The 20,949-nt window shown below is 44.2% G+C and overlaps 1 protein-coding gene across 1 annotated transcript in view; it reads left to right on the top strand.

Annotated features, from left to right (window-relative positions):
• The window catches only part of HTT (huntingtin), a 427,987-nt gene that overhangs the window by 70,684 nt on the left and 336,354 nt on the right, over positions 1-20,949 (top strand). The window contains exons 3-6 of the mRNA XM_082256463.1: positions 9,947-10,067; positions 14,017-14,076; positions 17,135-17,214; positions 19,503-19,641. Of these exons, the coding sequence (XP_082112589.1) occupies positions 9,947-10,067; positions 14,017-14,076; positions 17,135-17,214; positions 19,503-19,641 (400 nt within the window). The remainder of the gene's footprint in view (positions 1-9,946; positions 10,068-14,016; positions 14,077-17,134; positions 17,215-19,502; positions 19,642-20,949) is intronic.

The raw sequence follows: 20,949 nt of genomic DNA, 5'->3' as shown, positions 1-20,949 counted from the left end.
CAAGACACATAGATTGAAACGTCAAGACTCTGCCAAGAAATATCTGAAGACACATTTTTGAAAGGTTTTATGAAATGATGAGGTGAGTAACTCTTGATGGACCAGATAGATGGACCTGTGGCTGGATCAGTAATGGGCACAGAGCTCCACTTCAAATCAGATACCAGCAAGGTGGGATACTGGTATTGGCTGGTTTTAGGATGAGCTAGTTGTACCTTTTCGGCATTGAAGATGGACTTCAAACCTACTGACAGTTTTTTCTTCAAGCAGTGTTACAGGGAAAAGCCTGCATCTTTCAAGAAGACCATAATATTTATGCAGGACAATGCTCCATCACATGCATCCAAGTACTCCACTACATGGCTAGCCATTAAAGGCCCTAAAGATAGTTTCTCTTACGTCCTCCGACAGTCGCCGCCTCTTCATATTCGTCACAATGGGGTATTAGACTTTGCTCCGAAGGAGTAGCTAGGCAACAGAATATGTTAACATTAAAGCTTTTAACATATCCCACCCACAGGGGGTGGTCCCCTCAGTCAATACCCTCCTACTTCCTGCAACCATATCTCAGTTTCAATGTCTAGCTTGTCAGGAGTAGCTGGATCTCTCTATGCTGGGGCTTTTTGCCTCAGCCTTTCTCTTCTTTTTTGATTTTTTTGTTTGAGTTTTTTCTCACTCTTTACTTAGCTGTTCTTTTTGTCAGCGTTAGTTAGTTCTTCTGATGAAGAGGATTCGTGCGGGCTGGGTCTCGGGCTGATCCCCCCCTGGTCGCAGGTCGTGGGTCAGTGGCTTCCCAGCCTGCCGTCGAGCGTTCAGCCAGGTAACGCTCCTGGCACAATGAACGACCCATCCCTGTTCGGTGCAGGGATGATTGGTGAGGTGGCTACCTCACTGGACGCTGTGCGGTTTCTTAACCCCGATTTTGCGCGTCCTGGATGCGACTCTCCCTGCCTCATGTGCAGCGGCTTGTTCGCCTGTGCGGGTTCCCCACGCCATTAAGAGGTAAGTGTATCTATGTGGGGACCTGTCTGTCGGGGGGGGTGTCAGTCTGGGACTGTGTAACCTGCCTCTGTTCACACTGTTTGTCTCCCTATCGCTCTGGCTGCATGCTGTAGGCTGCAGGGGGGGGGGCTGTGTGACACTGTCTGTGTCAGCCTGTGTACAGTGTGAAGGGCTGTGTGCTGTGGGGCATGTTTTTGTCATGTTTGGGACACGATACAGCGATTACATGGGTGGTGTTATATGCATCACAGTAGTGGGGGAGCGGCGGTTTCGGCGCCAAACGGCGCCATTTTGCCTGCGCTCGCTCCAGCCGCATGTTTTCACTGCGGGCGGCCATTTTCTTGTAGCCTTCCATAGGCTTTAATAGAGCGCCCTGATTGCATCACTTCCTCTTTCCTGGGTGCACCGATCGAGGCGGCAGCAGCAGCAGGGGTCTCCTCAGGTTTTATCCTTCTGTTCCTTCCTATATCCATTGCCTGTGTTCAGTTTTATCCCTGTGGGGGTCTCATTGTGCTTGTGTGTGTGTGTGCGGTGGGCTGCGCTCGCCACGCTTGTTAAAGGGGCAGTTAACCCTTTATTCTCCGGCATATTTTTTTGGGGCAAATGGATTCTCAGGAGGGCAAATTTCCTGCCACCTTGGTGGGAAGCCAGGGGACTGCTGTTTCCCCCCCAGGGGGGGATTTAGCCAAAGTGGTGGCTAACCTTGCTGCTCAGGTGCAGATGCTGGTGGCTGCTCAATCCACTAAAAGACCCAGAGTTTCTATTTCCTCTGATTCTGAGGGTGAAGGTGATGGGGCTGCTATGGCTGGGGTCTCCTTATCAGGGTCCCGTTCCTCCCTGGATCTCGTGGGGTCCGAGGTGGAGGCTGAGGTTGAAGGGGTTGATAATTCTCCCCCTCGCTCGCCTGAAGAGCTTGCAATCATGGATGAATTGGTTGCTTCTATAAAACAAACGCTGCGTTTGCAGGATGAGCTGTGTCCTCCCGCTGCCTTGGCGGCTTATGGGACGCAGAAAAGACGCAAGACATCGCAGGTCTTTCCCTGCACTGATGATTTTCAGCGCGCTGTTAAGGAACAATGGCGCAATTTACGCAAACCTTTTGCTGTGCCAAGTAGGTTCAGGCTGCGTTATCCTTTCACGCCTGCCACTGATGAACGGTGGTGTGTGCCACCCCCGGTGGATCACGCCATTGCGGTTTTGAACAAATCCACTGCGATTCCTGCAGAGGATACCCCGGTGTTCCGAGATGCCACGGATAGGAGAATGGAGTCTCTTGCCCGTCATACTTATTCTGTTACGGGTTCGATGCTTAAAGCTCTGTTTGCCTCTCTTATGGCAGCCCAGGCTGTCGCAAGTTGGACGCAGGTGCTTAGGCGCGTCCTAGTGGCTGATTCGGCCTCGCCGGCGACATTGGATATGGTGGATCAAATCCATCAGGGTGTCATGTACCTGTGTGATGCGGACTTGGACTTAGTGCCGTTGGCTGCACGTGTACAAAGCGTGGCGGTGTTGTCTCGCCGCCTGGTTTGGTTGAAGTGTTGGTCGGTGGACCAATCTTCGCGCAAGACCTTAGCCAATCTGCCTTATGATGGATCTCGCCTTTTTGGGGAGTCCTTGGATACGTTGATTAAGGGGATCACGGGCGGTAAGAGCACGCTCTTGCCCCATTTCCCCAAGGCTAAGGGGGCTCCTGGTAAGAAGCATACTAATTTTCGGCCTCCTCAGGGGTCCTTTCGTGCCTTTCGGTCGCACTACAAGGGCAAACCGTTCAAGGGTCAAGGCTCCCAAAAGAAGCCGTGGTCTGGTAAACAGAAGTCCGGTCAGTCTGGACCCTCTACCCATAACAGTGCGGCCTGAAGGGGCGCCCTCACCCAGTTCTGGGTTGGGGGGACGCTTGCTCTTTTTTCTTCATCCCTGGCTGGCCCGCGTGCGGGACCGGTGGGTTCAGGAAATCGTTCGATCTGGCTACAAGATCGAGTTTCTCTCTCGGCCGGAGAGCAGATTCTTTCCCTCAAATCTTCAGCTGTCTCCGGAGCGTTTGCGGGACCTGCACCTAGCGGTGCGGGACCTGAGGGCTCAGGGAGTGGTGGTTCCGGTGCCTCATCGGGACAGATTTCGGGGGTTTTATTCCAATCTGTTCACTGTGCCCAGAAAGGAGGGCAAGGTTCATCCAATTCTGGACTTAAAGGCTTTAAACCGCTTTGTGCGGGTTCGCAAGTTCCGCATGGAATCCCTGCGGTCGGTGGTGGCTGCCCTGGTTCCGGGGGAATTCATGGCCTCCATCGATCTGAAGGATGCGTACCTTCACATCCCGATTTTCGAGGGTCACCAGAGGTTCCTTCGATTCGCCATTGCGGTGGATCAATTCGTGGCGTTGCCTTTTGGTCTCTCCTCGGGTTTTCACCAAGGTGCTTGCTCCCGTTCAAGATCAAGAAAATGACAAATTCCAGGGATGGAAGGTTTGACTGTCACTGAATAAAAGGGGTGCTATATTGATCACTGATTTAATCCTTATTTTTTTTTTTTTTTTTTTTACAAAATTCAGAAATGTTTATTTGTAAATTTTGAGTTTATTATTTTCACTTTCACAGATGAAAATAAGTGAGATGGGGGGAAAAAATGTTTTTTTTTAGTTGCATAATAATTCTACACACTTAAGCCTCATGTACATGGGAGATTTGAAAACCTCTTCTGAACGCTGGAACTTGACAGCTAGTAACCGACAGTTAAAAAACATCAGTTTTGCCACTTTACATGCCGCGTTTTGCAGCGTTCATAAGCGTTAAGGTTTTAGAAGCGTATTTTACAGATAAGTAGACCCCTCCCATTGCAGGAAAAAAAATGTCTCTGTCTCTCTCTCTGTCTAAACGAAAATGCTTTTAATTAGGACTTATCGCGTTTAAACGCTGTTACAAGCGTTTGGTGTTTCAAATGCCCTTGAGCGCAAATTTTTGGTTTAAAAAAACAAGAACAAAAATGCTTCTAACCTCTACTGCTTCTAAACGCCTGAGTGTACATGTACCCAGATGATAACACTGAGTAGAGTTAAGGCGCTGCTAAAAAAAAAAAAAAAATCAAAAAACGCCCAAATGCTCCTAAACGTCCGTTTACCAGCTGCATGTTGCCCAGTAATTGGGCGCACACAGATATTCTCCTAAGAAAACCAAGACCTCACTTTTACTTTCCTAAATATTCAGGTTTGAGCTTTATTAAAATTGTGGATTGACCGAGAGCACTGTAGTTGTTCCATAATGAAATTAATCCTCAAAAATCCAACTTGCCTAATAATTGTGCACACAGTGTACATGTATTCTTAGATCTGGCCCACTAGGGTCTACAACAATTTGTAGAACTTCACCAGACTGATGATGATTTCTCAGATCTGACTAAAAATTCAGCTATGTGTGGAGTAGGGCTGAACGATAGTCGATGTGCTATCGACTATCGTGCAGCAGAGGTGGGCGATATTCGCATCGCCGAGGATGCCATATTAATTAGGCAGGGAGAAGTCGGCGGGGAGAGGACTCACAGTTCAGCGGCAGGGAGAAGTCGGTCGGGACTCGGACTCACAGTTCAGCGCCAGCGGTGAGCAGCGCGCCGTGAGTAGCTGCACAGCTAACCAATCACGCGTGCCACTGCCTGCACACCTGATTGGTTTGCTCTGTGCCGCTACTCACGGCGTGATTGGTTCGCTGTGCCGCCGGTCAAGAGAACTAGCTGCAGGGCAGCAGACTCCACTGAACGTGTGGGTTGGAGTCTGGACGGATGATTGTCGAGTCAGGCTGAGGCTGCCTAATCCAGATTGTCATTCACAGTACACTGACTGTCACTGAGTGTCAATAGTGCTGCCTGATAAATATATACCATTATTAACCCTGGCCAGCCCTGGCTGTATCTGACTGCAATTATAATAAGAAGAAGACTGTGCTGCTGCCTGCATTGCAATACTCCATGTCCATGATTTCCATCCCAGCATCCCTACAGTAACATTAACCCTGGCTGTCCCAGTGCAGTATAACACAATCAGAAGAGGGCTGCTGCAATACTCATCCCATCCTTACAGTAACATTAACCCTGGCTGTCCCAGCCGGTAATTGTTGACCTGAATTGAAGGCTCTCTCAATATCGCAATGTACTTTTTTTCCAATATCGTGCAGCCCTAGTGTGGAGTCTGCATCTTACTAGATGATGCCACTTTTGTGATTATATTTCACTAGTGTACAAAGTAAGTTAAGGGTGGTACTCCTATGACTAAGCCCTGATGTGCAGGGCAAAATGTGTCAGAGTGGTTTTGTGGAAAAGCACAGGCAGGGGCCGCTTCTCATTTCAATACCACGTGGGCGGCCAATAGAGTGGCGTACCCTCTATTTATGTTTGTCACTTTTTGGATGAGTACACTTGGCCCCCGACACCCCGCTCCCCTGAGGATCGAGACCTAATCTCTTCAGCTTAGAGCAGCGCTTTAAGCATTTACTAGGGTAGTACAATGTAACCATCTCTTGCCTTCACTATTTCCTCCTTGTTGGCCTACCTCCTACCTTTGTTCAGTCTGTCCCCTGTTCTGCCTATCATGAGTGTTGCTAGGAGATCGCAATTTTTCTTGTTTAACGAGTAATCATGCAGCTCTACCCTTTGCTATAGCAACTCATTATGCCTTTTGGCCAATAAATTCCAATAAGAACTATATATATAAAAAAAAAAAGTGTATGTATGTATATATATATATGTGTATATATATACACACACACACACAGTGCCTTGCGAAAGTATTCGGCCCCCTTGAACTTTGCGACCTTTTGCCTCATTTCAGGCTTCAAACATAAAGATATAAAACTGTAATTTTTTGTGAAGAATCAACAACAAGTGGGACACAATCATGAAGTGGAACGAAATTTATTGGCTATTTCAAACTTTGTTAACAAATAAAAAAACTGAAAAATTGGGTGTGCAAAATTATTCAGCCCCTTTACTTTCAGTGCAGCAAACTCTCCAGAAGTTCAGTGAGGATCTCTGAATGATCCAATGCTGACCTAAATGACTAATGATGATAAATAGAATCCACCTGTGTGTAATCAAGTCTCCGTATAAATGCACCTGCACTGTGAGGCCCCGTTCACATAGGGGCGACGCTACGGACTTCATAACATTGAAGTCTATGGCGGTCGCCTCCTGGTCGCCCCAAAGAAGCTCCGGACCCTTTTTCTAGGTCGGAGCGACTTGTGTCGCTCCTATTAGAACGGTTCCGCAGCTTCCCTATGGGAGGCTACCTGTGGCGACCTGTGAGGCGACCAGGTCGCCTCACAGGTCGCCCTAGTGTGAACCGGGACTGATAGTCTCAGAGGTACGTTTAAAGCGCAGAGAGCATCATGAAGAACAAGGAACACACCTGGCAGGTCCGAGATACTGTTGTGGAGAAGTTTAAAGCCGGATTTGGATACAAAAAGATTTCCCAAGCTTTAAACATCCCAAGGAGCACAGTGCAAGCGATAATATTGAAATGGAAGGAGTATCAGACCACTGCAAATCTACGAAGACCTGGCCGTCCCTCTAAACTTTCAGCTCATACAAGGAGAAGACTGATCAGAGATGCAGCCAAGAGGCCCATGATCACTCTGGATGAACTGCAGAGATCTACAGCTGAGGTGGGAGACTCTGTCCATAGGACAACAATCAGTCGTATACTGCACAAATCTGGCCTTTATGGAAGAGTGGCAAGAAGAAAGCCATTTCTTTAAGATATCCATAAAAAGTGTCGTTTAAAGTTGGCCACCAGCCATATTTCCAACTTTTTTAACAAATAAAAAAATGAAAAATTGGGCGTGCAAAATTATTCAGCCCCCTTAAGTTAATACTTTGTAGTGCCACCTTTTGCTGCGATTACAGCTATAAGTCGCTTGTGGTATGTCTCTATTAGTTTTGCACATCGAGAGACTGAAATTTTTGCCCATTCCTCCTTGCAAAACAGCTCGAGCTCAGTGAGTTTGGATGGAGAGCGTTTGTGAACAGCAGTTTTCAGTTCTTTCCACAGATTCTCGATTGGATTCAGGTCTGGACTTTGACTTGGCCATTCTAACACCTGGATATGTTTATTTGTGAACCATTCCATTGTAGATTTTGCTTTATGTTTTGGATCATGTCTTGTTGGAAGACAAATCTCCGTCCCAGTCTCAGGTCTTTTGCAGACTCCATCAGGTTTTCTTCCAGAATGGTCCTGTATTTGGCTCCATCCATCTTCCCATCAATTTTAACCATCTTCCCTCGCCCTGCTGAAGAAAAGCAGGCCCAAACCATAATGCTGCCACCACCATATTTGACAGTGGGGATGGTGTGTTCAGGGTGATGAGCGGTGTTTCTTTTACGCCAAACATAACGTTTTGCATTGTTGCCAAAAAGTTTGATTTTGATTTCATCTGACCAGAGCACCTTCTTCCACATGTTTGGTGTGTCTCCCAGGTGGCTTGTGGCAAACTTTAAAGGACACTTTTTTATGGATATCTTTAAGAAATGGCTTTCTTCTTGCCACTCTTCCATAAAGGCCAGATTTGTGCAGTATACGACTGATTTGTTGTCCTATGGACAGAGTCTCCCACCTCAGCTGTAGATGTCTGCAGTTCATCCAGAGTGATCATGGGCCTCTTGGCTGCATCTCTGATCAGTCTTCTCCTTGTATGAGCTGAAAGTTTAGAGGGACGGCCAGGTCTTCGTAGATTTGCAGTGGTCTGATACTCCTTCCATTTCAATATTATCGCTTGCACAGTGCTCCTTGGGATGTTTAAAGCTTGGGAAATCTTTTTGTATCCAAACCCGGTGTAACGTTAAAAAACCATACCCCGTGAAGAAACCATACCCTCGTCACTTCCTGTGTGAAACAGCTGAGCAGCGCAGCAGTGCGCATGCTCAGAGCCGTGGAGACGTAACTGAACAGCAAAGAAGATCACAAGTGCGCATGCTCAGAGGGTAGGAAAAACTCACGGCACTGTGTGAAATGTCATACTTGCGGCGGTATAATTAAAACAGTTCGGCTGCAACATTAAACATCTCCTCTTCTATCGCTGTGACTTCCCTGATCTCCCCTAATAAATATAAAGGCGGCGGCGGGTGTATGAGATGAAAATGACGCCGATCTCGGCTCCGTGATCCGCTTTTATATTTATTAGGCGAGATGAGGGAAGTGACAGGGAGAGGAGCGGAGATGACTGATGTGTCAGAGGAGCTGTTTTAATGTAACGGCGGCAAGTGTAAGTACCGTGAGAAATCCATACCCTCCGTAGCAGCACCGGAAGTGACGAGGGTATGGTTTTCTCACGGGTATGGTTTTTTCACGGAACACCGGCTTTAAACTTCTCCACAACAGTATCTCGGACCTGCCTGGTGTGTTCCTTGTTCTTCATGATGCTCTCTGCGCTTTAAACGGACCTCTGAGACTATCACAGTGCAGGTGCATTTATACGGAGACTTGATTACACACAGGTGGATTCTATTTATCATCATTAGTCATTTAGGTCAACATTGGATCATTCAGAGATCCTCACTGAACTTCTGGAGAGAGTTTGCTGCACTGAAAGTAAAGGGGCTGAATAATTTTGCACGCCCAATTTCAGTTTTTATTTGTTAACAAAGTTTGAAATATCCAATAAATTTTGTTCCACTTCATGATTGTGTCCCACTTGTTTTTTCTTCACAAAAAATTACAGTTTTATATTTTTACGTTTGAAGCCTGAAATGTGGCAAAAGGTTGAAAAGTTCAAGGGGGCCGAATGCTTTCGCAAGGCACGGTGTGGGTGGGTGTGTGTGTGGGTGGGGGTGGGTGTGTGTGTGTGTGTGTGTGTGTGTGTGTGTGTGTGTGTGTGTGTGTGTGTGTGTGTGTGTTTTTTTTTTTTAATTGTTTTATTCTATTATAAATACATTCTTTCAAAGCATTGCATGCTCACTTCTCTTTAGGTTAAACCCTCTGAGTTGTTGAGCAACAGAACTGCTGTCAGCCTCCCAATAATCTTTTAGGCTAAATGTATTGTGTAACAATAAATTACTCTTGGTCAGAAGAGATACTTGTATAATAAGTAGCTCTTCTGACCAATAAAGAGTACAGTATGTATTGGGCTTAACCAAAACAACCTAAATTAAGGGAAAAAAAGGCCGTCTACCAATACACTATATATTCGTATGGATTTCCAACTCTTCATTTAACATTTGGGAGTTCCCCCTGCCAATTCCCTCACATTTCATCTTAACTGTCTGTCATCACAGGGTCTTCTTCCCTTTCTCCCTGTGGCAGCGGTTAGTGGTCTTCAATACTGCAGAGAGGAGAGTGATGTTTTGTCAGCACTGCTCTCTGTAGTATTCTACTATCAGCCCTGGCTAACATGGTGATGCACCCCCAAGAGGTGTGCCAATGACAGCCTGGGCTCTCAGGAAGTGGGTTCATTGATAGTTATTGTCTGACAGATTGAAATGAGTCAACTTTCTGCAGGGGTTAGCATTGGCTGGAAGGTGAGTTTTGCTGTGAAAGCTGCATTTTTTGTTTTAATTAACTGCTGTGCAAACATTTTTAGAAAAAATCTAAAAACTTGAGTTCTGATTTTGGACCATTGGTTTATTCTGTCAACCCTGTTCCTCATTACAGGCTACAAAAATCAAGGTTTTCAATATGAAGACTGAACGGGGAACTTCTAGCTTTCTTGAAAATTCCTTATAAAGAGCTTTGGTGTAGAGTTTCTTTTTATTCTCCTACTTTTAGCTATTCTGCCCAGCAAAAGGTTTACAACTTCTCTACACAAATATTAAGAAGCACTGAGAGATGCATGTACTATAGATTAGAATATACATTATATAGGAAGGTGGAAGGAAATGAGGTCAGAATGTTAGCTGTTCATATCACTGTTGGCTTGTCCTTCTACCCCTATGCAGTGCTATGACTGATTTACTTCCATTATGTTTGTTGCAGAAATTCTCCCGAGTTCCAGAAGTTGCTGGGAATCGCCATGGAGCTTTTCCTGTTGTGCAGTGATGATTCAGAATCTGACGTCCGGATGGTGGCTGATGAGTGTCTCAATAAAGTGGTGAAAGTATGCCTCTCTATAGATTTCAATGCAAGTTCTACTTTGTCAGTTGTGTCTCTCTATCTGTGTTCAGAACAGTTCTAGTATGATACTCTATCTTGTCAAAGTGTCTGGAAGTTATTTGCCGTCTGGAAGTTATTTGCCTTCTTTTAGAAAGCCTGGACAGTGCTTGTAATATAAAACCATTGCTGCTTTAATTACAGCAGCCATTCTCAACCAGGGTTCCATTGAACCCCAAGGTTCCTCCAAAGGTTGCTTAGGGGTTTCTTGAGCTGTGGCAGACTGACCTCCCATTTGATGCCTGCATAGTTCTAGGGTCAACACTTTTTGGCAAATTTATTTGCATGGACCCGATCTTTTTGGCCATCTGTAACAGTGACGTCCTGACCACTGGGGGGGACATTGTTCCTATGAGCCACCAAGGTAAGGGACATGTTTTCCCACTGACCACCAATGAATTGTTTTTTGCATGGGTTCCCCAAAAAACCCTTAAAATTATTTCTTTCAAGCCATTTTTATTAAAGTTTTTGTAGATTTGAGTACCCACACAGAGGCATAGGAAAGAAAAATGGATCAATGAATTCCAGAATAATAATCCTTTGGAGTTTAGTATAGGGAGATAACTGTATCGGAATATAGAAAATCGTCAGACAGCAATGCAGACCAAGTGCTAACTGTGAGCCAGAAGGTGCTCAAAAGTTTGATATAGAGGTCCAGCATACAAAGTAACGCAAGAAAGTTTTCAGGGGCCTCCATAGTGAAGTGAGGGGGCCAAAATGAATAGAAGTTGGTGAAGAATGCAGTGAAAGAAGGACATCCGGTACACCTGAGCCAGAATCCCAGGACTTCAATTCCTATAAGATGCATACATTTCTGTGTACATAGAAGGGTGGGCATACAGACACTCCTCGTTTAACGACTTACCTGTTAAACGTCCACTCAGGCTCGGTTCACATATATGCGATGCGGGAAGGCTGCGAATTCGCAGCCTGTTCCCGCATCGCACACGCACCCCCGGCAGTTCACACTGCCATATGCGATACGCTGGGGGTGTCAATGTAATCTTAACGACACCCCCAGTTTGATCGCATATCGCAGTGCGATCGTGCAGCTCGCACAGGATCGGATCGCACAAGTGTGAACCGCTGTGCGATCCGATCCTGATGCGGCTAGAAAAAAGGGTCCTGTGCGTGTTTGGTGCGGCTGCGGTGCGAATTTTGCCATACAAACTGTATGGCTAAACTCGCACCGCACAGCCGATCGCATGTAATGTCGGAGCAGTGCGCTCCGATATTACATGCGAACCCCGCACACGCACAAGTGTGAACCGGGGCTCAGACTTTCGGACAGCTCTTGGGCACTGTACATCATTGTATTGTACAGTACAGGATTTTTGTTTATATTTTTGTGTTCTGTAGTATGCATATTAAAACAATTGTATTGCGTTGGAGTTTTGAGTTTTAGACCTTTTTTTTTTTTCAGAATACAGTACAGTAGTTAGGAATGCTTAAAATATTGATTACTTGTGGCTCCTTGTTAGGGCTGCAACTAATGATTATTTTAATAATCGATTAGTTGCCGATTATTTTTTCGATTAATCGGATAAAATCATAAAAAAACTCAATATGCCTTTTTTTTTTTCATTTATTTAAAATAATAATGAACAAACAGAGTGTTAGTGCCGGTTCACACTTGTGCGGTTTGCGAAATCGCATGTAATTCGGAGCGCACTGCTTCTAAATTACATGCGATCTCATGTGCAGATGCGAGTTCATCCATACACTTTGTATGGCTGAATTCGCAGCGCAACCACAGCAAACTCGCACATGAGGCTTTTTTTGAGCCGCTTCAGAATCGGATCGCACAGTGGTAAGTGGTTCACACTTGTGCGATCTGATTCTGTGCGAGCTTGCAGATCGCACTGCAATATGCAATCGCAACTGGGGGTGTCGTTAACTTTTAATTTGCACCCCCTGCGTATCGCATATGGCAGTGTGAACTTCCAGATGTGCGGATGCGATGCGGGAACACGCTGCATATTCACAGCGTTCCCGCATCGCACAAATGTGAACCGGCACTAAGGCCATCGCATCCGCACATCTGGCAGTTCACACTGCCATATGCGATACGCAGGGGGTGCAAATTAAAAGTTAACGACATACCCAGTTGCGATTGCATATTGCAGTGCGATCTGCAAGTTCGCACAGAATCGGATCGCACAAATGTGAACCACTTACCACTGTGCGATCTGATTCTGAGGCAGCTCAAAAAAAGCCTCATGTATGTCTGAACTCGCATCCGCACATGAGATCGCATGTAATTTGGGAGCAGTGCGCTCCGAATTACATGGGATCTCGCAAACCGCACAAGTGTGAACCGGCACTTATACCAAAACTTTTTTTTTTTTAATTAAGCTGCTATATACTGTAAATAATATAATAAATGCTTATCTAGATAAGAGTTAATATTCCTTATAAGGTGCAATATTACAATAGAAAAATAAGTGAATAAAAACGTCCCTGTCAGCCATAGATATGAAATAGGGAGCAAAGAAAGACCCCCTATATGTGTTATATGGACGTTTATAATCACTTATTTTTCTATTATAATATTGCACTTTATAAGGAATATTAACTCTTTTATCTGGATAAGCTTTAATTCTGTTTTTTGGCGGGCTGCATTGCATGGAATGGACACTGTAACTAGTACTAAGCTCGGCACTCACATTTTGCTGCTTCTCCCTCAGCTCGATATGACTCACTCCCTCACTGACTCAGCAAGAAGGCAGAGAGGAAAGGAGGAGGGAGGGGGGAGGTGGGAGGTCACGGAAGTGCCGAGCTGTGAGAGAGACAGAGAGGGCACACTGCTGCTTCACAGAGCAGACAGAGCTCGCTGACAATCGGGGAATGTCAAGAATGCAGCACAACTAATCGACGGAGCAACTAATCGATAATGACAATCGTTGACAACGATTGTAATTATCGATTATTATCGATTTAGTCGATTAGTTGTTTCAGCCCTACTCCTTGTTTAACCAATTTGTTTAACAACCTGGTCGCTGGAACAGAACCTGGTCGTTAAGTGAAGAGAGCCTGTATTGTACCCCGGGGGACCATATTTTTTTCCCTTTTGAAGATGTATTTCAGGTTGGCTCCTGTTCTAGTTGAGCTACTATTACCTGGATTGGCTTGTCTTTAGCCATGGGTTTGTTATGCCCACCCCTCATGTTTGGCACTGCTTTGGTACGTCTATGGGGAAGAATAGGGAGCTGTGTCTGTCAATGAACGGAAGAGAAAATATGATTTTTGTTCTCTGAGTTCATTGACCGACACAGCACCCACCCCTCTAAGAAGTTTTTTATGCTTCTGTTAGTGCTTGTTACAAAACTGAGTATCTCTAAGCAGAGAGGGGGATTATGCCAGCTGAGGACGGCCCACAGGGCGTAGCCAAGCTTTTGTGTTGTCTGCCTAGTCCTACTCCTGTAAAGGGCAGCTAATACCCTGTGGTAAAGAATATAGAGCTGTGTCTGTCAATAAACTCAGAGAAAAGGTTTTTACGGTGAGTACAAAAATCCTATTTTTTAGCAGGGGCAACCTGAGACCAAAAAGATATTTTAAGGGTTCCTTTGTGTTGAAAAGGTTGAGATAGATTTTTCAGGGGATTGCTTGGGCACAATTAATGCTTCCAGATGTTTCCTTATACCATGGCAAATCTCCCCATTTTGAGTTGGTCTACTTGAAAACATTTCTCCGTTCTGTATTTTCAGGGCCTATTCATACCAACCCAGTCTACTGCAGTGTGTTAAACAATTGAATGAGCTGCCCCACGCACCTCAACAGACCAAAAATTACATATGCATCATTTTTGGCAACGCACTATAAATCATGGAAGTGCTGATATTATGATCTAGAACTATTGATGGATGTTTTATTGTCAGTATGTTTTCCTTTCACAGGCTTTGATGGATTCAAACCTTCCAAGGCTACAACTTGAACTGTACAAAGAAATAAAAAAGGTGGGTTCTTAGAGGCTGTGTTAGGATAGTATAAATATTTCATTCTATGCTTTTTATTCTTAAAGGGGTCAGACCACTCAGAATTGATTCTGTACAAGAAAAGATCTTGAAGTGTATGTAAACCTAAACGATGAACTTCACTTTTTTGGTCTGTTAAATCTAGGGATTGAAAGAGTTTTTTCTTCTAGCTCTTTGAGTAATGCCATAAAAATAACTGTTGATCCTTTCAGAAATCCTGTGTGCTAATAACTTCCTGCGCTCCCTGCCTATCATGCACTTTTATCAGTTACTTTGTTCCCAGCTCTCTCTCTCTGTGTATCACAAACAGTGCAGCCTTCAGACATTTTGGGGTTCCTTACGCAGCTTAAGGCCTGGGCCCCCTGGGGTCTAGCACCAACGTTCCCCACTGGCCATCCAACTGAGTCCTTCTGTGCCCCTGCTTTTCTTTTAACACTCTTACAACTTAATATATGAAAATGAAAAGCGTTTTCCTAGTCATTCGTTCTTTCAAGATTTAACATCCCCCCTCAGTGCAATCAACCTAGTGGAAAAGCAGCCCCCAGTGTAAATCCACCTAGTGGAAAAGCAGCCCCCAGTGTAAATCCACCTAGTAGAAAAGCAGCCCCCAGTGTAACCCACCCGTGTACTCTACCCTATGTAAATTCGCCCTCAGTGTTATCCTTCAAGTGTAATACCCCAAATGCAATCTCTCCATTGTGAATCTCCCCAGTTTAATGACCCCTATGTGAATCCCCCACAATGTATCCCCTCCCCCCACAATGTTGTGGAGAATAGGAGAGTTGGAAGAGTTCGTAGTCCTATCCTAGGGTGACAATGGTACCTATTCATAGTTAAAGTAAATTGGGTGAGCGTGGTCAACCTAGGACAGTAAAGGTGTTAATATTGTCAGGATCATCAAGTAAAAACAAAAGGGGGGGGGGAGCCCAAAAAATTTGTCGTCTAAGGAGTGGTGAACTGTATATATAATTTTTTTGCTCTTGGGCTTAGATGCACTTTTTAAATGCTAAAGTCCCTGGAGAGATTTAAACCGAACGCAAACCTAAAGTCAATTTCCCTTTTAGGTGAACTTGCACTTTAAACTGGTGTTTTCTGTATATTACTGTGGAGTCAGACTAGATACAGCTACAGTGGGTCCTTCTGGGCAATGTTTATTGTACGCAGGAATCCGCCAACTGTTTGTATTTATGTATTAGGTGAGGCTGTCAGTAATTTCTTTTTTTTCCTTTTAGCAAATTTACATTAATGATTTATTTTTTTCTAATGAATCCCTTAATGGTGTTTGATGTAAACAGTGAATGGTTGCAGTTTTCGGATACTTAGTGTAATGGTATGCCCATTCCACTGTGCCAGGCACCAGAAAGTCTAGCAGTGCCCGCTTAGTCATTGTAAAGTTTGATTTTGGACAAATGTGTAGTCATAAGCAAAAACAGACGTCATTTGTCTGCCATGGCAGCCAAGAAAGAGATCACTGTTTACAAACCTGCTCTAGAGCAAAGAAATCCTGGTCGATATTTTATTTTTAAATAGATGATATTTTGACTTGACTTTTGATAAATATATTCATTATAATTGAATCGTCTTTATTAGGGGAGTGCAAATCCAGTTTTTCCATTTTAAAGTGGCAATAATATTTCTATTTAGAATCATGATTTTACTTTATTTTTAACAGAAGTGTTCTTATATTTAAAGTGAATGTAAAGCTTTTTTTTTTTCCTTATTGGGGGAGATTTTCCTTTATTCCCTGTCATAGCAGGATGTAAGAGGAGATCTTTCTAAGGTGAAGGGGTATCCCTTGTTAGGCTACATATACATGTATCGTTTGGCCCATCGGCATCAATTCCCAGTGTTTTCAGGTACCTGGGATGCACAGGTGGTGTGTCCAGCCCTGTTGATATCAGCCTGTCAAAATCTATAACCGGCGGAAATATAATGTTACTGGATGCTGTATAGTACTTGCATTTAAGGTTTTTTGCTTTCAGGGATATATGCCCCAAACGCAGTATTTCTGGTTCTTGCACTCCAAAAGAAAAGGTATGGCTGTACTTTTTAAGTGCAGTTGTCAGTACATAAATAGTGACTATATGTACACTTCTAGGTGCCTGCACTGTATACATGTACTCCCTTTCCCCCCGGATAGGTTGTTCCTATGGTAATATAATAGCGTGTCTCTATTTGGTAATTGTAACAGCATAGTAACATAAAACTATTTTTTTTAATTTTTTTTTTTATTATGCAGTGCAAGAAAAAAAAAAAGCCTGCCCCATTCACCCTGACAGGCCTGGGAAACCCATAAGGGTTTATGGAGTCTAGCTTGGGTTCAGATCTACCTTTTTAATACGTTTTAAATGTGGGCTGCGTCAAGGGTTTTTTTTTTTTTTTTAATTCTTCAAGGCTGTTTCAAGTTTTACAGAAGCTGTCTGCATATATCTTGGGGGGGGGGGGGGGGCAAAAAAAGGATTTTGGAATTGTTTATTTTTATTTTTTGTATTTTTTCTTTTGTAGGCATTTGCTTGAGTTTTTGATAGTGAAGTCCTGAAACCGATTTTTTTAAGGAAAATGGCATTTTGTACTGTTAACGTCATCTTGTCCACTGTCTGTATATACACATTCCTCAGTATGATGCCCCATGCGAAGATAATGTTCATAAGCATCCTCCCTTTGATAGCTACCCTCCAACACTTTGTGTGGCTGCTAGTTCTCAAACCTGCCTTTCACTTACAGATTTGATCCCCACAAACGAATAAAAGTGGTTCCCCATCATGATATCCGTATGTTGGCAAAGACACTCCAATCAATTTATCTTTCTTATTCTGATAAAAACTACATATGGTGTCTGGACCTTTCCCATTCATAGCTACTTTTGATTAGCTTTATAAAAAGTTACAACATATGTAGGCATACTTTTTTGGGATTCGGATGATGGCTGTGTACTTAACATTGCACAGGAAAGACACTATATTGGGGGGAAAAAAAAATTATAGCAAATTTTTCTCGTGTTTTATATCTGTTACTGATGTTTATTGAATTCTGATTATAGAATGGTGCCCCGCGGAGCCTCAGAGCTGCCCTCTGGAGGTTTGCTGAACTGGCACACCTTGTTCGACCTCAGAAGTGCAGGTGAGAAAATACGCCTCGATAGAAGGGCGCAAGCAGGAGGATTGTAAGAATAGGAGGTGCTTTCCTTGTAAAGCTCAATTAACTAATGTTAACTCAATGAATGAGTATTAAAGAGGATACCTTACCATGACCACGTGTTGAGGCAGTGAAATGTTTTCTACTGCCCTAAAGATAGAAAACAAGCTTCTGCAAATCAATAAAGAACATAGAACATTTTCCTTGTGGTAAGGTCCTGTACTAGATTCAGGTAGTTCTTACTTTGCAAAAGGGATTGCTATGGCAAAAAAGATTTTACCCCCAGGTTGTAGGTAAAGCAGCTTGTTTGCCACCTCTACCCTCTCCACTTGTCACTGGTTGTCAAGGATGCGGTCGGCTTCACAGCCAACAGACTAATAGCTACCAAGTAATGTCGACAGTGGGGTAAAGATGATGGGGATGCTGAAGGAATATTTTCTCATCAGATCTGCTCTCTCCTTGTGTTTGACAGCAGCCAGTGGGGGTGGATTCTATAGTGAATAGCAGGCTGTATATCCGCTATGGAATCTGCCCACTGCCTGGTGTCAATCACAAGGGGAGCGGATCTAATGGAGAACTACTGTCTCTAAATAACCATCAGGCTGTGCACACCCAGCTACAAAACTCAACCACAGCGCTGTCTGGGAGCTCAGCTGCACTGAGGATGGAGTGTTTGTAGGGCCTCAGTGCACCTCCCCACAACAAATGTTGGTGCTCGCCCAATATTTATGTACCTATTGGTACCTACTGCCACATCTTAGGAAGAGTATAGAAGCCTTTTTCTATAGTTTTCTAATGACCGTATTCCTTAGGGTATGTTCACAATAGCCACATGCTAAAACTATTTGGCTGGTATCTGCAGGGACCAGTGGTGCATTGTGTTTTGCAACGCCAGGTACCTTATTTTATTTATTTTTTATTGTGGTGCCCTTCCAGTTAGTGTACCAAGAAAGGATGTCTAACAGTGCGTGTTAAAAACAGGGTTTAGTTTGCACACATTTGCAAATACATGCATAAGCTTCAGAGCCACTTCATGGCACCCAAGTATTATCTGCAGTCCTAACTATACTCCACAGTGTAAGCACATGCATTATAATGGGCATTATAATGGGTATATAGCCGGCAGGTGAGACTGGAGAAAGCCCACCCCTCAAAGGCACAGAGGGGTGCACTGAACACCCTGCAACATAGCTCAATGGCAGCAAAGGTGTGAGGTGCATCCCCCTCACCTGTATTCTAATAGTACAAATAAATGGCCACTGACCCCGCCCCCACCCCCCTATCACTGGCCTGTGCAGCAAGGAGCACATGGAAGGGCGATGCCTGTCAAACAAATAAAATTTCCCAGTCGGTAAGCTGAACTGGAAATTATCTTTTGTTTTTGTTTAACATGCGTCCCACTTCCTTGTTGCAAACATCAGTTATAGTGGGAGCAGCAACCATTTGTTTGTACTGTTGGAATACTGGTTATGAGGCTCATTGGACGCCTTTGCTGCCATTGTGCTATGTACCTATGTTTTTAACGCATATTGTTAGACAGGATAACTTGGTTGGTTGCAGGCTGGTCGGTAAGTTGAGCTGGGAGTTTTCTTTTGCTTGACATGCATCTCCCTTCCATGTGTTCCTTGCTGCAAAGGTTGCTGTTCCATTTGTTTTGTACCAAGGAAAGATGTAGCATGTCTGCATTTTTCCACACTGCATATTACACCAGTATTGTGATGTGAATAGGGCACATAGAAAATAATTGCATTTTCTGTGCCCTTGTGGATATTTTGCATTTGCAGAAAAATATAGACCTCCACACAATGTATCAATGAGTCCTAAAGCCTCGTTCACATGGGTGGCCAGAAGGCCGTTAAAAACAAAAGGATTTACTGTCTTCCTGCCACCCAACTAAACTGTGCAACAGCGGCTGAAAGGGGTAGTCAATGTTGGAGATGTCACAGTACTTGGCTACACAGCGCAGCGGAAAATGATACAGCATGTCATGTTTGAAGCTGAGAAAGCTGCAATGTGCAGATTCGCTGATCTAATAAATCATACACCCAAGTAAAAAATTTTTTGTGTGTGGCGTTTTTTTTTTTTTTAAATGTATGTGCCTGCCCTGTATCTTGTGTTTGAAAAAGGTTTCGGTGCCTTTAGTAGTTAACATGTTTTGAGTAAGCAGAGTGGCATAAGATGTAAGCTGTGTGTAGTAGAGAACTTGTTTTAGCTTTTCAACCCTTTCTTCTGCATCGCTGTCTTCATAAGTCTCCTCTTCTTGTTTTTGCCAGGCCATACTTGGTGAACTTGCTTCCTTGTCTCACAAAAATATGTAAGCGCCAGGAAGAGTCGGTACAAGAAACCCTTGCTGCTGCTATTCCAAAAATAATGTCTGCTTTTGGAAACTTTGCAAATGACCACGAAATCAAGGTAGTTTTTATTTTTTTAAATAGACTTTCAGCCTTTGCTTGCATGTAGACCTGCATTAAAGTGTGTTTTAGCAGTATGTTGAGATAAAAGGGGTGGCTGATCCACATACAGTTCCCTCTCAAAAAATTAGCATATTGTGATAAAGTTCATTATTTTCTGTAATGTACTGATAAACATTAGACTTTCATATATTTTAGATTAATTACACACAACTGAAGTAGTGCAAGCCTTTTATTGTTTTAATATTGATGATTGTGGCATACAGCTCATGAAAAACCAAAATTCCTATCTCAAAATATTTGCATATTTCATCCGACCAATAAAAAAAAAGTGTTTTTAATACCAAAAAAAGTCAACCTTCAAATAATTATGTTCAGTTATGCACTCAATACTTGGTCGGGAATCCTTTTGCAGAAATGACTGCTTCAATGCGGCGTGGCATGGAGCCAATCAGCCTGCGGCACTGCTGAGGTGTTATAGAGGCCCAGGATGCTCCGATAGCGGCCTTGAGCTCATCCAGAGTGTTGGGTCTTGCGTCTCTCAACTTTCTCTTCACAACATCCCACAGATTCTCTATGGGGTTCAGGTCAGGAGAGTTGGCAGGCCAATTGAGCACAGTAATACCATGGTCAGTAAACCATTTACCAGTGGTTTTGGCACTGTGAGCAGGTGCCAGGTCGTGCTGAAAAATGAAATCTTCATCTCCATAAAGCTTTTCAGCAGATGGAAGCATGAAGTGCTCCAAAATCTCCTGATAGCTAGCTGCATTGACCCTGCCCTTGATAAAACACAGTGGACCAACACCTGACATGGCACCCCAGACCATCACTGACTGTGGGTACTTGACACTGGACTTCAGGCATTTTGGCATTTCCCTCTCCCCAGTCTTCCTCCAGACTCTGGCACCTTGATTTCCGAATGACATGCAAAATTTGCTTTCATCCGAAAAAAGTACTTTGGACCACTGAGCAACAGTCCAGTGCTGCTTCTGTGTAGCCCAGGTCAGGCGCTTCTGCCGCTGTTTCTGGTTCAAAAGTGGCTTGACCTGGGGAATGCGGCACCTTTAGCCCATTTCCTGCACACGCCTGTACACGGTGGCTCTAGATGTTTCTACTCCAGACTCAGTCCACTGCTTCCGCAGGTCCCCCAAGGTCTGGAATCGGTCCTTCTCCACAATCTTCCTCAGGGTCCGGTCACCTGTAATTGACGATCGTAAATACTCACCTCAGGGTACTTCCTCCCTCGGAGCCGCGGCTCACCCCGTCACTTCCTGCGCTGGGATGATTCCTGGGAGCTAAACGTCATCGC

This window comes from Pelophylax lessonae (assembly GCF_965119305.1).
Source record: "Pelophylax lessonae genome assembly, chromosome: 1".
NCBI lineage: Eukaryota > Metazoa > Chordata > Amphibia > Anura > Ranidae > Pelophylax > Pelophylax lessonae.
Note: the sequence above shows the minus strand (reverse complement) of the source record. Positions and strands in the feature narration are given on the sequence as shown.